Genomic DNA, 20,774 nt, shown 5'->3' on the forward strand with positions numbered 1-20,774 from the left:
TGAAGTAATCTAACATCTGTATCTGATGATCCTGGTGTCTGAAATTTTAATTACTACTATCACCAAGTAAAGAGAGTTATTTTTTGTTTGTTTGTTTTTTCCATTTCCTGGACTTTGATAAATATTATTTTATATGATCAGAGACACGCATTTTCTTGTTGTTGTTGTTTTTTAAGAGTATCTCCTTATATAGCACAGACTGGCCTGAAACTCATAGAATACTATTTTATGATCAAAGGGACATTTGGTTCAAACATCCCCAACAGTATGGACGTTTCCTCCATATTATCTCAGCTGTTTATGCTTGGATGTGTGTTCAGTGTTTGAGAACTCACTGCCTTTCAACACAGCTTCTTACTATCGTTGAAGTCCAGTCCTGTACTCTCTTGTAGTTCTGAGTCATGGGGCCTAACACATCAGAAGGATACTCATCAGTATCCCTGATACGGAAATTATGTATCCCAGTAATTATGCCTGGCTATAATAGGAATAGGGGTAGGAACTTGCCTTCCCTGCTCTCACAAATGATCTGACCTTTCCTAGGGCATATTGTATAGAAACTTCTCCAGATGATCCTATTTTTTCCAGATACTGCCTTATAGTAGGAACTATTGGTGTATAAACAAGGACCTTGCCTTCTTGTTAGGTATGCTTGTACAACCAACCAATCTGCTGAGAGCAGCTGTACCTCTGCCCTGGAGTGATTGGGGGGGGAGGGGAGGCTTCAGGGTTGCTTCAGGGCTTCAGCCTTGGCACTTCCCTAGCCTTTGAAGTTACCAGATGATACCATCAAGATCTTTTTCAGCTCAAACACATATTCTCCATTATTCACAAGAGTAATGAGAAACTCTGCATTGCTTCCAGCCCAGCTGCTTACACAGTGATTTCAATTCATCCTGACAATGACCTGCATCTCAGGCTCCTCAGTGTACTTAGTATCCAGCTTGATGCCTAAAGTAAGTCAGCCACTTCAAGTTTTGTTTGATGAACAACCCATGAGTCTACTAGAAATGACTCCTTTGTCTCCTGGTTCTTGAAACTAAATGTAGTTTCCATGTGTTTATTTTAAATAAATATTAATATGCAATTATACCACTCCACAAATGCTATTAATATTTATCCTTTATTTAAAAGCTTCCAGAGGGCTGGGGATATAGCCTAGTGGCAAGAGTGCCTGCCTCGGATACACGAGGCCCTAGGTTCGATTCCCCAGCACCACATATACAGAAAACGGCCAGAAGCGGCGCTGTGGCTCAAGTGGCAGAGTGCTAGCCTTGAGTGGGAAGAAGCCAGGGACAGTGCTCAGGCCCGGAGTCCAAGGCCCAGGACTGGCCAAAAAAAAAAAAGAAAAAGCTTCCAGAGCCAGGAGTGATGGCATGCACACCTGTAATTCTACCATTTTGAAGGGTGAGGCAGGAAGATGGAAAGTTTGGGTCCAGCCAGGGAAATGCCTTATTTTTTTTTTTTTTGTGTGTGTGTGTGTGGTTTTTTTTTTTTTGCCAGTCCTGGGACTTGAACTCAGGGCTTGGATACTGGCCCTGAGCTTCTTTTGCTCAAGGCTAGCACTCTACCACTTTGAGCCACAGCTCCACTTCCAGTTTGCTGGTGATTAATTGGAGAAAAGAATCTCACAGACTTTCCTGCTGTCTGGCTTCAAATCATAATCCTCAGATCTCAGCCTCCTGAGTAGCTAGGATTACAGGCATGAGCCACCAGCATCCATCTAATCTGTTTTTAAAATGCTCCTCACTTCCACCTATCAGAGGATCACAATAGCTCAACAGCTATGTACATATGATTATATAAGAAGAGGCTAAGCAAAATGAACTCCAAGAGATTGAAACAGGAGGATCTTATTGTCATTATGTTTAATGTACTAGGTGAATTCCCTATGGCATACCCCCTGTGGTCACTGTATATGATTGTGGTACACTGGATATTGTATATATGTTTATCTGAGCTAGGGAAAGGAAAGAAAAATGAGGGAGGGTGTACTCACTACCTCATTATGTAACTGTAACCCCTATGTACATCACCTTGATAATAAAATTAAAAATAAATAAATATAAAAAATGTTCCCCACTTCCTAGTGTCGGTAGCTCATATCTTTAATCCTAGCTATTCAGAAGGGTAAGATCTAGAGGATTACAGTTCAAGGCCAAAATGGGCAGAAAAGTCCAAGAGACTCCATCTCCAAAATAATGAGCAAAAAAGCTGGGCTAGAAGTGTGACTTAAGGGGTAGAGTACCTGCCAAGCAGGCAAAGCCTAGCAAGACCCTGAGTTCAAACCCCAATACCAGAAAAAAAAAGAGAAAAATTGCTCCTTATACTCCAGTCTCCATTTGCATCATTCATGCTACAAAAACATCCCCTTCTCTGGCCACTGGATTTTTCAGTTGGTCTTTTCTTCCAGCAAAGCCCATTCAGCCATCATTTCCTCCAGCATTCTCATTTTCTAGAACCCTTTTGACTCCTATTACACCTGTGATGCCTCATGTACTACACTGTAATGTCAGCCTGGATACCATGTGGAGTGAACCCAGGGCAGGGTCTGTGTTGTCCTATGCCTGATCCCATAGTTCCTGCCGTGGGCCTGATATGTCATGAGTGCTCCAAGATGCCGAGTGAATGAATCACAACCTGACTCACATCTTCCTAAGCCCACTAAGAGACCGGATGTCTCTGATATGCTAGAAGCACAGCAAGGGCCAGAATCGGTAATGGACGTCATGGGCAAGTTTTCTTTTGATTATCACAGGAGTAATACAAATTCTTGGGAAGGAAAATAGTTAATTGGATATTGACTCTGTCCTCAGACACTAACTGCTCACCCATGCTTCATTTTCTAGATAAGGACACCGAAGCGCTGAGGAGAGGCGCAGTGGCTTGTTTCATGTCACTTATTCATCATGGGCAGAGTCGGATGTTAGAGCCCAGGGGGACACACTTGGGAGCCTGGACCTTGGTTTGTTTTTGGCTTGTTGGTTTTGTTTTTGAGACGAAGGTCTCATGTACCTCATGCTGGCCTTGAACTCTGCATACTCCTTCCTCTACCTCCCAAGTTAGGGACTGCAGATGTACACACCAAATCAGGCTCTTTGTTTTAGTTTGAGACAGGTTCTTTCTAAGTTGCTCAGGCTGAAATTGGACTCTTTTTCCAGTCATGGGGCTTGAACTCAGGGCCTGGGAAATGTCCCTGAGCTCTTTTTGCTGAAGGTTAGCATTCTACCACTTTTTTTTTTCTTTCTTTTGCCAGTCCTGGGCCTTGGACTCAGGGCCTGAGCACTATCCCTGGCTTCTTTTGGCTCAAGGCTGCTATAGCAATCTGCCATTTGAGCCACAGTGCCACTTCTGGCCGTTTTCTATATATGTGGTGCTGGGGAATCAAACCCAGGGTTTCATGTATGTGAGGTAAGCACTCTAACCGTAGGTCATATTCCCAGCCTCAGCATTCCACCACTTTAAGCAACAGAGCTACTTCCAGCTTTCTGGTGGTTATTTGGAGATAAGCATCTCAAGGACTTGGCTGGGTGCTGGTGACTCACACTTGTAATCCTAGCTACCCAGGAGGCTGAGATCTGAGGATTGCAGTCTGGGAATGAAAGTCCTTGAGACTCTTATCTCCAATTAACCACCAGAAAACTGGAAGTGGGGCTTTGGCTCAAGTGGTAGAATGCTAGCCTTGAGCAAAAGGAGTCAAAGGACAGCATCCAGGCCCCCACCACCCACCCAAAGTCTTTTAAGACTCTCCTACCTGGGCTGGACTGGCTTTGAACTGCAGTCCTCAGATGTCAGCCTCCTGAGTAGCTAGGATTACAGGTGAGAGCCCTCAGCACCTGGCTCAGGTAAGAATTTTTATCTCTGCCCTCCAATTTCACTACAATTGCTTATATGTCATCACTGATTTGTTTTTTTTTTTTTTTTTTGGCCAGTACTGGGCCTTGGACTCAGGGCCTGAGCACTGTCCCTGGCTTCTTCCCGCTCAAGGCTAGCGCTCTGCCACTTGAGCCACAGCGCCGCTTCTGGCCGTTTTCTGTATATGTGGTGCTGGGGAATCGAACCTAGGGCCTCGTGTATCCGAGGCAGGCACTCTTGCCACTAGGCTATATCCCCAGCCCACTGATTTGTTTTGTTTTGTTTTTGTGGTGCTGGGGATTGGCTCATGAATGCTAGGTAAATACCCTACCACTGAGCAGTAACCTCAGTGCCAATACAGCATCATGCTGAAAACACTCTTGTGCTGGAGAGGTGAGTGTAGGTGGGCAGCTCTCAGCCCAAGTGGGCAGCTTAACTGCTTTCTAAAGTCAAATGGTTTGATTTGAGGTTATCTGCAGCTTTAGGTTATATTTACTTTTCTGCTCTCCTGCTACTGATTATATAGAGTTCACTATATTTAGCGCTATGATTTTATTTTCTTTCCCTGAGTCAGATGGGAAGTACTTCTTCCCACCATACCCTTCTCATGTTGAGAGTTTCCCAAGAAGCAAAGATCATTTCCCTTTTTGGCCATACACTCTCAGAAGGAACCAGTCCTTCCCTCGCCACCCACCAGAGCCAGCCTAAATAGGAAATCTCTAAGAATGGGAACCATGTCTTTGGCTCCTCAGGCGTTTGGTGAGATTACTCAACCCGAGTAGTAAGATTTGAGGGACTGAAGCCTCCAGTCAAGGCTAAAATAGATTTACAGTATCAGTTCTACCTTTTAATACTGCCTTTTTGTGTATGTGTGTAGTGTTATCAATGCCTGTATCAGACATTGAGACTTTCAATAGTGGTAAAGGATTTAGAGGGCCTAGAAGTAGACAGATATAGATTTGTATATTGATTTTACCACTTACTAGCTATGTGACAGTGCAATTTATTAACTTTCCGAGCTATGTGTTGTTTTTCTTTCGTCTGTGAAAAAGGAGAAAAATAATGACACCCACATTCCATCCAGGCTTGTTGGGCAGGCGACATGAGATGTACTAAAAGCCTTATTTACACTGGCACATCAGTGCTCATTAGAGTAGTCATGGAGAACTTTAGTGGGGAATGAAAAGGACAAGGTATGCAGAAAAGCTCGATGGAGAAAGGCCACACTGGGGAGAGCCCTTCTTGCCAAGGAGTCGGATCTCCTGGCTCAGGGCCAGTGATGCACAAGTCCCCATCTGTCAGGAGGCCTTCAAGCTGCCAACGACTTGGAGCTACTCAAGGTCTCAAATGAGGAAGGTGTCTGGCCAACCTGGGTCCAGGCAGCAGTCTCCTCCAGGATCTGGGAGCATTGGGGCTCCAGCAGCTAGCATGCACGGACCTCTCAGTCTCTCTCACTTACCAATGACTGTTGGTAATGACAGCCAATAACGGTTTACTCAGTTACTTGCAGTGGAAGGCTGAAGTCAAACCTTGGACTTTGGAGGCTCCACGCCCCAAACCTTTAATCCAACATTGAACTACAACTCCCAGAATGCACCGCGATCGCCGGCATTCAGCCGGTGAACGGACCTGCCAACCTTGCAGGCCCAGTTTCCTTTAGAGTACGGCCGAACTCCGGGGGGCTTCCGGGATTGTTGCCCACACCTCCCAGGACAGCCTCCCCTCGTGATTTCTGGGTATTGTAGTCCATCTTTTCCGGTTTCCCCGGGAATAAGCTGCTTCTGGTGGCCGCTCCCTTCCCCATAGAAACTACAAAACCCAGAATACAACGCAAACTTCCCTCGTCCAATAGGAGCCCCCCCCATGTAGTGGGGCGCGGAGCCCGGCTCTGGCAACTCAAGATGGCGGACGAGAGTGAGACAGCAGTGAAGCCGCCGGCACCTTCGCTGCCGCAGGTGATGGAAGGGAACGGAAACAGCCATGAGCACTGCAGCGATTGCGAGAACGAGGAGGAGAACAGCTACAACCGCGGGTAACGAGATCATTGCAACCCAGTTCCTGTCCAGTCTCCCGCAACCTGGGTCTCTGAGGGTGCGGGGAAGTCACCGGGAGCTTAGCCTAACCCCACCCCCGTGTTTTTATTGGCTAAGACATTGGGATCCAATCTGGCGATTGGTTGCTGCCCTTGTCCATTTACCAGGGGTGGGTGCTTGGTATATTAAGGGTCGGAGACATTCAATACTTTTATTATATAAAAGTTCTTCTGTGTAATGTTGCACTCGTGTGCTTCGGGCGCGACCGGGGAACAGAACATATACCATCGAACATGGGTTTCGGTGGCACAACACAGGGCAATGTAGTAACTACGGTTCGGAAGGAACGTTACTTGTAAAGGTGTTGTGTGAACAACGTGGCTAGTAATAAACGCATAATAAAACATTTCGCTGCAGTTCACCTTCAGTGAGGAAATTGACCAGGCTATACGACCCATATATATATATATATAATTATGTTGTAAAATATCACTACCAGAGAATTCCAAAATATAAACTAATAAACCGTAGGTCATAAACTGTATGGTATTTTAGTTCATACAGTGTCGCTCCAAATGATCTGTGTGTCTTGTACAATATATAATTAGGTCTTGCCTCTTTGCTCAGTTAACTTTATTAAGTACAGGAAGCTTCAAGAAAATGACTGATGTTACCTCTTGGACAGTACTTGATATATATGTGTGGGATAACTCCCACATATGCTGTATACTTTCAGGGTCTTACTGTTCATAACTGCTTGATATTTGTTTCTTGAGAAGAGGAAATGCATCAGATATGTGAATGTTGAGTTCTTTTTTCCAAGTCAGTTTTCACCTTTGTAAGCCACCGTGTATCATTCATCTTCATACTCTTACTATCTGGTGATTGCCTTCCATTGGGTGAGACTGTTTTGAGTGAAAAACTACTTAAGTCTAGTGGTCTGGTTTTTATAGCCAGCTTATCATTTGGAGTAGCTGTTAATTCCTAACCTCTGTCCAGGTAAAGCCAAAGGATAAGTAGAAGGTTGAGGTCTTTGTATAAGCTCTTCTTTTCTTTTTCATTCTGCTTTATAGAGATGGGAGAGCAAAGGATTATTTAAATGGTTAATAGTGGATTGCTGTAGTGAATCTTAGGGGCAAAGATCTAGATTGCACTAGGGTTGTAGCACAATCAATGGTAGTGTGTGCCTAGCATGTCCAAGAGCCTGGGTTCTGTCCCCCATACAGCAAGAAAAGAAAAAAAAAAAGATCCAGCTTTCTTGTTCTTCAGCCAGAGAATGTGGAAGAAAGCTTGTCTGTTTTTAGGTGATGCTGTGGTTTGAACTCAGGGCCTCTTGATTGCTAGGCAGGCTCTCTATCACTTGAACCACACTCCCAGCGCTTGTCTTTTTTAAAATTTTATTTTATGACTGTGGTCTGTTGCTGTAGCTTAAGAAGGTCTAGTGTAAAGAAAGCCTATTTTGACTTTAGATATTGCTAATATTGGAAGTGTTGAGAAAGAGGAAGTATGAACCGGAAGAAGAGAAAAGGCAGCCCTCTTGAGGAAAGATCGAATATAGATGAGAGCTGTTGAATGTGAAAGTCATTTCAGAAGTGAAAGTATGGTTTTTTTCCTTCTTTTTATGAAATTCTTTTTATTTTTCTCTACTAAACTGTTGGTCTCATCAATGTATATAGTTCTTTAATAAGTCTTGTTGTATCTAACCTGTGAATCACTTTGCAAATCTCTTGCTGTGACCTGGGAAGCAGCCCAGTGGTACAGCACGTGCTCAGCATGCTGAATTCAGGCACCAACATGAACACAAACAGAAAAACCTGTTTGCCAGAAAGTTCTTTGTTTTGCTTTTAGTACAACAAAGTGATCCCCCCTCCAAAACAAAAACAAAAACAAAAACAACCCAACTTTTTGGAATTTATTTTTGTAGGGCAGGGAATTGTTACTGATCATGGTTATGGTAAAACAAATTACTTTGTTTGTTTGGTCATGGGGCTTGAACTCAGGACCTGGGCACTGTCTCTGAGCTCTTTTGTTTAAAGCTAGGGCTCTACCACTTTGAGCCACAATTCCACTTCCGTTTTTTAGGTGTTTAATTGTAGAAAGGAGTCTCATGGCCTTTCCTGCCCAGGCTGGCTTCCAACCATAATCCTCACCACCAGCTCCCAGCTCCAAATTACATTTCTTAGTATCCCAAATCTAGATCTCTGTTAAAAATGAATTTGGAGGTGGCAGATGAGAGAGGGCCTAGTCAGAGGAGCCTATTTCTGGCACTTAGGATTTGGGGTAAAAGTTTTTCTGTTAACTTTCAGGGGCAAGTGTCTTGGGGAAAGGCAGCATGGACTGGAAGTCCACTGGAAAGAATGGACTTTGGAATCATTTAAACCTAGTTTCATAGCCTTGTTCTTATGGCTAATAGTGCTATGTTCTTGGGAAAGTTACTTAGGCTAGGGTTGTTTGTGGCATGGAATAAGAAACATCTGAAATGCAGCCCTCCCTTCTGTTCTTCACATCCTTCCTAACTTTCCCAATTTGCCCTCTATTCGTATCACATATTGTATTTCTAGTAGCTTTTATTATACTTAAATAACATGCTTGGTTATTTTGTTTAATATGTTCAGTTCTTGTTTGCCCTGTCTGGAAAGTACATGAGAACAGAAATTGTGCCCCTGAGATGCCTGGAGTTTAGCGGGGATTAATAAGTGTTTGGGACATAGGAGTGGTAACTGCTAAAGTGCTTGGCCCAATGTTAGCAGCTTCATTTCTTAGTGTTTTTTTTTTTTTTTTTTGCCAGTCCTGGGCCTTGGACTCAGGGCCTGAGCACTGTCCCTGGCTTCTTTTTGCTCAAGGCTAGCACTCTGCCACTTGAGCCACAGCGCCACTTCTGGCCATTTTCTGTATACGTGGTGCTGGGGAATCGAACCTAGGGCTTCATGTATGGGAGGCAAGCTCTCTTGCCACTAGGCCATATCCCCAGCCCTCTTCTTAGTGTTTTTTGTTTTTGTTTTGTTTTAACTTTTTAATCTGTCATGAGGCTTGAACTCTGAGCCTGGGCACTGTCCTTGAGTTCTTTTGCTCAAGGTTAGGGGTCTACCACCTTGAGCCACATTGCCACTTCTGGTTAATTGGAGATAAGAGTCTCATGGACTTTCCTGCCTGGGCTGGCTTTGAACTGCAACCAACCCTCAGATAGCTGCCTCCTAGGATTATAGGCGTGAGCCACTAGCTCCAGGCTTTAGATTTTTCTTTACTTTTCTTTCTTCCTTTTTTTTTTTTTTTTTTTTTTGTTGGTTCTAGGGCTTGAACTCAGGGCCTGGGCACTGTCACTGAACCTCTGTGCTCAGGGCTAGCACTCTACCATTTGAGCCACAGCACCCTTCCAACTTTTCCTGAGTTTATTGGAGATAAGAGTCTCACAGACTTTCCTTCCCAAGCTGGCTTCAAACCACAATCCTCAGATCTCAGCCTCCTGAGAAGCTAGGATTATAGGCATGAGCCACTGGCGCTCAGCTTTAGATTTTTCTTAGACATTTTCTACAGTATTCTAAATCTAGCTACAATTTTGTGAATTGCATATAGAAATCAAGCAATCTCCAGTTTGTTGTGGAAGTTTTCCGCTGTGCTTTTACTTCTTAAAAAGTCTTTCCCTCCCTCCCTCCCTTCCTTCCTTCTCTGGCTCTGGCTCTCTCTTGAACTCAGGACCTAACAGTTGTGTTTGGCTTTTTCACTGAAGGCAGATACTCTACCACTTGCACCGCACCTCTACTTCCTTGAAATGTTTCTTCTCTTAAATATTTAAAAATTTTTCAAAAGTCAGGTTGGAGCTGAATGTGGTGACATAAGCTTAGGTTATATCCATCTAGGGGAGCAGGAGGCAGGCGGGGAAAGGAAATGAAAAGCCAGGGGCTGTGGCTCATGCCTGTAATCAATCTTGGCTACTTGTCAGGATCCTGGTTCGAAGTAACCCAGGCAGGAAAGTCTATGATACCCTTACCTCGAATTAACCACCACAAAACCAGTGTCGAGCTATGGCTCAAGCCCTAGTCTTGAGGGAAACAACAACAACAAAAAAGCTCACTGGGCTGGGGATATAGCCTAGTGGCAAGAGTGCCTGCCTCGGATACACGAGGCCCTAGGTTCGATTCCCCAGCACCACATATACAGAAAACGGCCAGAAGTGGCGCTGTGGCTCAAGTGGCAGAGTGCTAGCCTTGAGCGGGAAGAAGCCAGGGCCCGGGACTGGCAAAAAAAAAAAAAAAAGCTCAGGGACAGAGTGCACTCAGGCCCTGAGTTCAAGCTCTAGGACCAGCATGCATCTGGGCAAGCAGGTCCAAACACACAGAAAAGGGGAAATGAAAAGACAAAGTCCAGCCAGGGGCTGGTGGCTCATGCCTGTAATCCTAGCTACTCAGGATGCTGAGATCTGGGATCTCAAAGCCAGCCTGGGCAAGAAAGTCCCAGAGATACTCTTATCTCCAATAAACAAGTGCTAGAGTGCTCACCTAGAGCAAAAGAGCTCAGGGATTGGGCTGGGGATATAGCCTAGTGGCAAGAGTGCCTGCCTCGGATACACGAGGCCCTAGGTTCGATTTTCCAGCACCACATATACAGAAAACGGCCAGAAGCGGCCGTTGAGCTAGCCTTGAGCGGGAAGAAGCCAGGGACAGTGCTTAGGCCCTGAGTCCAAGGCCCAGGACTGGCCAAAAAAAAAAAAAAAAAGAGCTCAGGGATAGCACCCAGGCCCTGAGTACCAGCCCTACAACCAACACAAAAAAGAAAAGAGAAGTCAAAGTCCAAGTTAAGGTGTGGTAGCTCTAGCCTGTCATTCTAGCTCTTTAAGAGGTGGAAATTGGGGAATGCTAGCCCAGTCAAAAAGGCATATGCAGGATGCCATCTCAACTAGTTTCTGAGCACATGGCTCATACCTGTTATTCCTGCTACAGAAGGTCTGGGTGCAAGCCTTTCATACCCAGCAACACTGGTAGGATCATAGCCTAAGCTTAACAGGAGACCCTGCCAATGCCAAAAGGGAGGTGTGGCTCACATAGTAGAACACTTGCCTAGCAAATGTAGAGCCCTAAATTCAATCCTCAGAATTGCCTCCCCCCCCCCAAAAAAAGACTCATAACAATTAAAAGGAAATTTCTCCTTTTGATGTACAGTATGCAGTGAGGGTTAATAATAGTTAAAGCCAACCCTAACTGGCTGGATGCCGCTGGCTCTGTAATCCTAGCTGCTCAGGAGGCTAAGATCTGAGGATTGCAGCTCAAAGTCAACCCCGGGCAGGAAAGTCCTTGAAACTCTTATCTCCAGTTAAGAACACACACACACACACACACACACACAGACACACACACACACAGACACACACACACACACACACACACACACACACACACACACCACCCCACCCCCCCCAGAAGTAGAGATGTGGCTCAAGTGGTAGAGTGCTAGCCTTGAGCAAAAAGCTCTGGGACAGTGCCCTAGGGCCAGCACGCGCGCGCGCGCGCACACACACACACACACACACACACAGTGCTAACCCTTACTTGTAGGCCTCTTTCCATTATGGGTTCTACATAACTATTAAAAAAAAATCCCAAAACCTAAAGTCCCCAAAACCACACTCAACAGGAGAGGAAATCAGTGTCATCCCTTCTGCTTTCCCCATGAGCAATTGAGAGGAGAGTCAGAGCAAGGTTATTTTTGTGCTGTTCCGGGGGGCTTGAACTGAGCTTTTGTGCTCAAGGCTAGGGCTCTACCCCTCAAGTCACAGCTCCAGTGTTGGCTTTTTGGTGGTTAATTGGAGGTAAGAGTCTCAGGAGCTTAACTACTTGGGCTGGCTTTGAATCGTGATCCTTGGATCTCAGCCTCCTGAGCAGCTAGGATTAATTACACCTGGCATAAGATTTTGGTTGTTTTTTTGTTTTGTTTTGTTTTTTTTGCCACTCCTGGTGAGCTTGAACTGCTAAAAGAACAACAAAAAACACAGTGACACCCACGCATGTAGAACAAAGAAAGAAAGATTTATGGCCAGCAGAAGAGCTAACAAGGCCAATTTTCAGGAAGAAGTGGCAGTCTTTGTCCAAGGTGACCTTTATGACCTAAAGGGGCTAGGAGGTAGGGACCTTAGTGCGGACGGACAGGCGTGTGGGCCGAGGACTTCATCATGGCGGGCTAGGATTTATGGCAGCTGCCCCAGTAGTAGATAAGGGGCCTGCAGCTGGCCAGATTGACTGTTACTTTGAGGGAGGGGGTCCTGTTACCTTATATGGTTGCAACTGCTCCAATGGAGAATCATTTCAAGGTAAGGGGGAAGGAAGCCTATTATTTATTGCCTGCATCAAATGGGCCTAGTGCTCCATTTGCTACCTGCACCAAATGGGCGTAGTGCTCTATGCCTGCCAGGCTCTGGGAAAAGAGCATGCTAAGCTATAGGGAAAGAGCCTATTGGACTAACACTGTCCCTGGGCTTTTTTGCTCAAGACTAATGCTTTTACTTGAGCCACAGCTCCCCTTCCAGCCTTTTTTGGTGCTTAATTGGAGTATCATGGACTTTTATGGCTTTGAACCTAGATTGTCAGATCTCTGTCTTCTAAGTAGTTAGGATTATAGGTATGAGCTACTAGTCCCTGGCAAGATCATTTTTATGTTGCATCTCTCTATCACTCCTCATTCATGTATTTGATTCAATTGCCTTTCTTTCTTCCCACTGCTGTAGATGGAACCCTGGGACCACTCATCCCCAGCCCATACCTCCTTCATTTATTTTTTTTCATTTTTAGTTTTGCTGTGCTGAGGGTTGAACCTATGGCCTTGTGCAGCTTAGGCAAGATTTAAGCTGTGTCCCTAGCTCTTCTTTCCTCCTTTTATTAATGAAAGGCCTTCTAAGAAGTATTGTTAAAGTGTAAACTTTGGAAGTGGCACTGTGGCTCAAGTGGTAGAGTGCTAGCCTTGAGCTGAAGAGCTCAGGGACAGCGCCCAGGCCCAGAGTTCAAGCCCCACGACCACCACTACCACCACCAACAAAAGTGTAAACTAGGGCTGGGGATATAGCCTAGTGGCAAGAGTGCCTGCCTCGGATACACGAGGCCCTAGGTTCGATTCCCCAGCACCACATATGCAGAAAACGGCCAGAAGCGGCGCTGTGGCTCAAGTGGCAGAGTGCTAGCCTTGAGCGGGAAGAAGCCAGGGACAGTGCTCAGGCCCTGAGTCCAAGGCCCAGGACTGGCCAAAAAAAAAAAAATAATAAATAAATAAAATGTTTGAAAAAAAAAAGTGTAAACTATCAATTGGTGGTGAATTTTTTGTTATGTTTATTTATTTTTGGTGCTTGAACTCAAGGCCTGATTGCTTAGTTTTTCCATTCATGGCTGGCACTCTACTCCTTGAGCCACAGCTCCACTTCTGGCTTTTTGCTTGTTAATTGGAGTCTCAGGGACTTTCCTGCCTGGGCTGGCTTTGAACTGAAATCCTTAGATCTTAGCTGCTTGAGTAGCTAGTATTACAGATGTGAGCCACCAGTGCCCATCTTGGCAATATGTTTTCATTTGGGAATAACAAGTAAAAAGTTAGGATGTTTTGGAACAAGAAAGACAAACTTCTATTTCTAGCACCCTTTTGGAATGTATTTTATAATATCATCAAGATTTACAAAGATCTACAATGTCATCAGACACCACTGAGATACTGCTAAGCCATGGTCAAGAGCCCTTTGATGAGGAATGTCCCCATCCTACTCCTACTCCGTGAGACAGGTTAACTTGGATTCTTACTCCAGCTCTCTCATCCCCAGCCCTTTTGTTTTTGAGATTGGGTCTGTCTAACTTTGGCTGTGTTCAAACTGAAGACCCTTCTGTTTTCACCTTCTGAGTAACTACAGTTACAGGAATACATCACCATGCTTGGATTATTTTTTTCCCCAAGTCCTGGGTCTTGAATTCAGGGCTCTGTCCCCGAGCCTCTCTGTGCTCAAGGCTAGCGCTTTACCGCTTGAGCCACAGCACCACTTCTGGCTTTTTCTGTTTATGTGGTACTGAGAAATCGAACCCATTTATTTTTTGGTTTGTAATTCCATCTAGCCCTTAGGAAGAAAGAAATCTTTTTGGTCTTAATTTCTTCATGTTTTCCTTTAGCTTTTGATTTCTCAAAACTAGATCAAAGCAGAAATGAAAAGAGAACTCTCATCACTGATATCAAATAAGTATTCTAATTTTGTTTCCCAATTAAGTGGCAATTAAAAAAGAAACTAATCAAGAGCTGCTTCAAAGAGAAGAGACTGGAAAGCAAGAGAAATGGAAGAGTAAATGAGAGCCTATTTCAGGGAGACTGCTGCTCATGGCAAACTAGTTGTGCTGATTTTTCACATTGTTTAATGTGCTCATTCTAAAATGTTCCAGCTTTATCAAGTCTGCAGTTAACTCTTCCTGTGGTGCCTACAGATTTAGAAATTTTAGAAGGATGTTTTGTGTGCGCGTGCGTCCGCACATGCACGCCTCCGCCAATAGTGGGCTGGACTCCAATCCAGGGTGGTTTTAGCTTTTCTGCTTAAGGCTAGTGCTCTACCACTTGTGCCACACCTCCACTTCCAGCTGGTTAATTGGAGTTAAGAGTTTCTCCAATTTGTGGCTTCAAACCTTGATCTCAGCCTTTTGAGTAGATAGAATTACAGGCATGAGCCACTGGCTCTAAGCTAAGAGAGTACTTCTTAACTCTTTTTAATGTTTACCTGAAATTGCTACTCTTGCCTTTTTTTTTTTTTTTGCCAGTGCTGGGGCTTGGACTCAGGGCCTGAGCACTGTCCCTAGCTTCTTTTTGCTCAAGGCTAGCACTCTACCTCTTGAGCCACAGTGCCATTTCCAGCTGTTTATGTGGTGCTGAGGAATCAAACCCAGGGCTTCATGCACGATAGGCGAGCACTCTACCACTAAGCCACATTCCCAAGCCCCTCTTTTGCCATTTTAAAAAATTTCCCCAGAGGTGTCCTTAGGGTTGTGTCCATTAAGACAAAAAATCTGGACTTTGCAATTGAGAGCAGTTAAAACAGCTTGATAAAATTCTTTGTCACGGTTAGTACTTGCCTTAAATCTCCCCTCCCCCCCCACTACAGTTAAATGTTCAGTAACTAATTTATTCTTGTTACTGTGTGTTGGGCATTGCAACTTTTACGTGGGTCATCTAATCCATGATTTTGCTTTCAGAGACTGGTGTAGTTCTTGTTTTGAGGTTGGGGATTTGCATCTGCACTTTGCTGACATCTCAGAAGATCCATTTTTGAACTTGTTGGGTTACTTTGCTCTACTGAGTTGACCTCTCTATACTGAATTTGCAGCACATTGTCTTGTCTTTGGATCTGTTTGCAGCACATGTACATTCTGAAACGGGTGCTGGGTGGTAAGGAACTTGCTGGCCCTATAAACTCTCCTTGACAGACTAGTGTCTTCTTCAGCAGAGGCCACACAAACGTGTGGATTGCTGCTAGCATTGAGTCTGCTGCTCAGAAAATTATAGATAATTGTTTCTGAACAGTATTTAGTTTGACCTCGGAATTATCAGTATATGAAATTTCTATGTGTGCCTCATTTCCATTTTAATCAGTTTGTATCCAAGCTTTTGTGATCTTATTTTTCCCACCATTTAGGGCTTACAAGTGATTTCTTTTTTCTTTTTTCCTAAATAACTCATTGGTGGGATTATGCTGAGGTTGGGGTGTCGGATCAAGTGATCTGCCGCCATAGCACTGCAGGGAGTAGGCAGCAGACTCTGACTCATGCATTGTGGTTTCCTTCTAGGTGTCCTTGTAAATGTCCTTGCCGATGCCCTTCATTCCCTCTCTGGGCTTTTGGAGTGTGGGAGGGTTCTGGGGAATTGTATCACCTCTCCAGAGTTAATTTATTTGCAAGAGACTTAATTCATTTTGCAAAAGGATCTCTAAAAGTAGAGTTAGAGGTTAGGATTTATTTTAGCAAATTTCTCTGGAAATTTTGAATTTTAGCTCCAAACTTCCAGTTTTTAGAGATAGAAAATAAGTGACTGAAATTGTAAATTTTAGTTTCTGAGTTTTTCTTCTTTTGATCTCATCAACACAGGGTTTATGTTTAACATTTCAAAGAGTTACAGTGGAGCTTTTTGTTGTTGTTCTTTGACTCTTCTAGGAATAGAAGGGATCCCAAAGAGGGGGAAGATAGTAAGTTGGGAATTTAAATCCTCAACCAAGCAGGGGTTTAACAGCACAGCATTTCCACTGCTTTTTAGAATGTTAACACAGCTGTTCTATGGAAACAGCTCTAAAGATGTTTCTCGCTGGCCTCTTTTGGGATACAGTTTTTCAGATACAGCTTTCAGTCTATTATGCCTGGAAAGCATCAGTCAGGCATGTAATTGTTGAACCCTTAGCTGTGTGCTCAGTACAACTCAGGGGGCTGTGAGAGACAGGTGTGAATGACATGGTTCCTATGTTTATCTTTGGCAAGCCAAGAAAGCAACCATATATATTAGTATTGCATTGTTTAGTAGATATTTATTTATTGCTATTTGGGGGCTTAAGCTCAGGGCCTGCATGCTGTCCCTAAGCTCTTCTGCTCAAGACTAGTGCTCTACCACTTTGCGCCACAGTTCTACTTTTGGTTTTCTCTTGGTTAATTGGAGATGAGTCTCAGGGACTTTCCTGCCTGGGCTGGCTTCAAACCATGATCCTTAGATTTCAGCCTCCTGGGTAGCTAGGATTACAAGTGTGAGCCACCAGTGCCCAGCTAGTAGATCATAGTTTTAAAGCAATTGTCGGTGAGAGCTGGAGGAGTCAGAGGTTACTTTCTGGATAAAACATGGTCAAACTCCTCATTATCTTGAGTACTTGCCCTTATTAGGCACCAAAACTTTGTTTTAGTGGTAAAAGCTTTATTCTTTTGGCTTTGGAAGCCTCTCAGATAAATCCTTAGAAGGTATGGGACTCTAGTATTTGGACAGAGAAGGCCCCAAGCCTTTAGAGATTGATAGTTTGTCCCTAGGTACCGGTTCTGTAGTTGAACAATTTGTCTTGCCCTTGTTTCCTTATCTGTAAATACCAGTGAAGCCAAATGGCTCTGAGGTCCTTCTAGAGTTGAAGCCTTTTTAGTTGACACTCCCTCATGATGATTGAGTTCCCAGGCACGCATATGTGAGTGGATTTTGTCTTCCTCTAAAACTGAGAGGAAGCCCACATTATAGACCCTTGGTGTTGCCTGGAAGCTCTCTGTTCCTCCTGCTCAGCTGTCAGCTTGCCCTTCCTCCCACCCACTCCCATCCGGCATTTCATTCTATTTCTGTAAGTAAGTATGGAGGCTCTCTATCTATCTCTTGCAGCCCTGATTTCATATACAAGCATACACAGGATTTCTTACATATTCAGACATAAAATTTCAGGCCTTCATTAAGAGATAACCTTTTTGGAACTAGAGGTGTAGCCCAAGTGGTAGAGCACCTGCTGTGAGTGGAAAAAGCCCAGCTAAAGTACAAGGTCCTGAGTTTAAGCCCTAGTACAGGCCTAAAAGAAAACAAAAGGACAAGATTACATTTCTTGTTTGTTTTGTCTTGTTTTGAGACAATGTCTCACTGTGTTGCCCAGGCTGGCCTTGAACTTAAGATCTCTCTGTCATAGCCTCATGACTAGCTGAGATTACAGTCAAGTACCACTGAGCCAGGATAAAAGATGACATTTCTTGTTGTTGTTGTTGTTGGGCTTGAACTTAGCACCTGGGTGCTGTGCTGTCTCTGAGCTTTTTCACTCAAGGCTAGCACTCTACCACTTTGAGCCACAGCTGCACATCCAGCTTTTTTGGTAACTTACTGGAGATAAGAGTCCCATGGACTTTGCTGCTCGGGCTGGTTTCAAACTGTGATCCTCAGATCTCAGCCTCCTGAGTAGCTAGGGTTACAGGCTTGAACCACCAGTGCTCAACTACTTCTATTATTTTATTGGTTGAGATGAAGTTTCCCTTTGTATTTTTTTTTTTTTTTTTTTGGTCAGTCCTGGGGCTTGGACTCAGGGCCTGAGCACTGTCCCTGGCTTCTTTTTGCTCAAGGCTAGCACTCTGCCACTTGAGCCACAGCGCCACTTCTGGCCATTTTCTGTATATGTGGTGCTGGGGAATCGAACTCAGGACCTCATGTATATGAGGCAGGCACTCTTGCCACTAGGCCATATCCCCAGCCCCGAAGTTTCCCTTTGTAGTTCACCCTCCTTGCCTTGATTTTCCTGATCTCTGCCTATTTAGTAGCTAGGATTACAGGTATGAGCTACTGTGCCTAGAAGCTTCAAGTCCCTTTTTTTAAAAAAAAGAAAAGAACCAAGTGTTGATGGCTCACACCACTGGCCCCCAGACTCTTGTTCTTTTTCCTTATTCTCATAGACTGGATTCTCTCATATAGCAGCATGAGCTTTCTTGTAGATTTTCTCCATCATATCTGAAGTTATATTGTATACTGAGAAAATTACTTCTTATAAGAATCTTCATCTTGGGGCTGGGAATATGGCCTAGTGGCAGGAGTGCTTGCTTTGTATACATGAAGCCCTGGGTTCGATTCCTCAGCACCACATTTATAGGAAATGGCCAGAAGTGGTGCTGTGGCTCAAGTGGCAGAGTGCTAGCCTTGAGCAAAAAGAAGCCAGGGACAGTGCTCAGGCCAAGTTCAAGCCCCAGGACTGGCAAAAAAAAAAAAAAAGAATCTTCATCTTCTTCCATTAGGTAGCACAGACAATCCATAACATTCTGACTGATGATGTGCTTCTGATATAGCTCTGCAATGAACTCCTTGCTTTTATAACCATCACCAAGGGAATCATTTGGTACCATGAGGGATAGACAGCCCTCATCCACAGCTCCCTTCATGGCACCAAAAACTATATTGCCAGTTGTAGTTCTGGTAAGGCCTGCATCCAAATGACAGATGAAGGCATCCCGTTTACCATCAGTGCTTTCCACATTGTATTCATCTTTGGTCATTTCCACTTGGCCTTTATAGAGCTTGTCCATGCCAAACCCACTTAGAAGCCTGCAGGCTGGGGTCAGGCCAGCACAATAGCTGCACACTGTACTTGGGTAGCTTATGTGTATATGCCTCACCAAACTGTCACATCCCCTTCTTGGATCACCAAGCTTTTCTTAGCATAGTCGTCAGTTTTGCCCTCTTGCTGTCTTCTAAATTTCACTTAATATCACTTAAAGTAGGCTTTATTCTTGACAACTTCAACAAACCTCATCCCACAGATTAGAGACCTGTACCTGCAGCTCAACACACAGGCCCAGCAGTGCTAGCTGACATTAGTGCTAGCTGAATAATTAAACTTTTTATATTACCTTGAAAGCCAACCCTGATGGGCTTCTTGAAAGTCTCTTCCCTGAAGCAGTTATCTTCCTGTTTGGGGATGTTAACTATAATATCATGGTCAGTTGTTAATCTGTTGTCATGGTTGTGGCTCAGTACTCACTGATCTCTCAGTGAAAGTGATTCAATGAAAAACCCCAAACTTTCCGTGTTCTTCAGCTGTCTGTATGATTGATGTGCAAGTTGAAACAGGATGGTTGCTCAGTAGCAGCATGTGCACCTTCAAGCCAATACAAGGAAAATGTAATTAGCTCTAATTTTAGTTTTGGTCTTAGTATTTGTCAGATACTCGTACTAGTAATGCATAAAAAGAACAAGAATGGCAAGCAGCCATGTATCTACCACAAAAGTTAAATTCACGACATGACAATGGCAGAGCATCTCCACTGAATAGCCATGAGGAAAGGGAGGTTGTTTTTGCACACTTGTAAAGACTTGTAAAGTTGAGAGAAGTCTATTCATTTATTCATTCATTCAGTCACTCATGAGGCTTGAACTCAGGGCCTAGATGGGGTCCCTGAGCTCTTTTTGCTCAAGGCTAGGGCTCTACCACTTTGAGCCATAGCACCATTTTCAGTTTTCTGGTGGTTAATTGGAGATAAGAGTCTTATGTATTTTCCTGCCCAGTTTGGCTTTGAATTTCAGTCCTCAGATCTTAGCTTCCTGAGTAGCTAGGATTACAGATGTGAGCCACTGGTGCTGGATTAGGCCTTTTATTTTCTTTGTGTGAATTTATGTTTAGCAGATATCAGATTAGTTCATATGTAGCAATTCTTTACCTTGACCTTTTTTTATTCATTTTTCTGTGAGATTATATTTTTTAAAAATTCTTGGGGCTGGGAATGTGGCTTATCGGTAGAGTGCTTGCATAGTATGCATGAAGCCCTGGGTTCAATTCCTCAGCACCACATAAACAGAAAAACCCAGAAGTGATGCTGTGGTTCAAGAGGTACAGTGCTTGTCTTGAGCAAAAAGAAGCCAGGGACAGTGCTCAGGCCCTGAGTCCAAGTCCCAGGACTGGCAAAAAAATAAAAATAAATGCTTCTTAAGGCAATTGAGGTATAGGAACCAGATAATCAATCCCATAAACTGGTAGAAATAAATACTGATAAATTGTATCCAGGGGCTGGGAATATGGCCTAGTGGCAAGAGTGCTTGCCTTGTATACATGAAGTCCTGGGTTCGATTCCTCAGCACCACATATATAGAAAAAACCAGAAGTGGTACTGTGGCTCAAGTGGCAGAGTGCTAGTCTTGAGCAAAAAGAAGCCAGGGACAGTGCTCAGGCCCTGATTTCAAGCCCCAAGACTGGCAAAAAAAAAAAATTGTATCTAATTGTGGGACTCTTTTTTATTTCCTAACACCAGCCAGTGTCTAAACCTTACATTGCTGCACATAATCCTTAGACTGAATTGAGAATATTGTGATAGGCTTCAAATAGGTCTTGTATGGTAACAGTAAATTGTTAAAAGGAAAGAAGTTATCTCAGGCCATGAATAACTATGGCCTCTTTTCTGTGTTATTGCCTTG

The 20,774-nt window shown here is 44.0% G+C and overlaps 1 protein-coding gene, 1 long non-coding RNA gene and 1 pseudogene across 2 annotated transcripts in view; 2 read left to right on the forward strand and 1 right to left on the reverse strand.

Annotated features, from left to right (window-relative positions):
- The first annotated feature begins 5,720 nt into the window (after positions 1-5,720).
- Nmt1 (N-myristoyltransferase 1) overlaps positions 5,721-20,774 on the forward strand; it is a 36,530-nt gene continuing 21,476 nt past the window's right edge. Inside the window, exon 1 of the mRNA XM_048365048.1 lies at positions 5,721-5,887. Coding sequence (XP_048221005.1) covers positions 5,757-5,887 — 131 coding nt within the window. The 5' untranslated portion in view covers positions 5,721-5,756. The remainder of the gene's footprint in view (positions 5,888-20,774) is intronic.
- On the forward strand, positions 5,895-7,785 carry LOC125365162. The gene is made up of 2 exons (XR_007213659.1): positions 5,895-7,180; positions 7,266-7,785. It is a non-coding gene; the product is annotated as an uncharacterized LOC125365162 (long non-coding RNA).
- Positions 16,634-19,119, reverse strand: LOC125365737 (annotated as a pseudogene).

Source organism: Perognathus longimembris, chromosome 17 (genome assembly GCF_023159225.1).
Source record: "Perognathus longimembris pacificus isolate PPM17 chromosome 17, ASM2315922v1, whole genome shotgun sequence".
In the NCBI taxonomy this organism is placed as follows: Eukaryota; Metazoa; Chordata; class Mammalia; order Rodentia; family Heteromyidae; genus Perognathus; species Perognathus longimembris.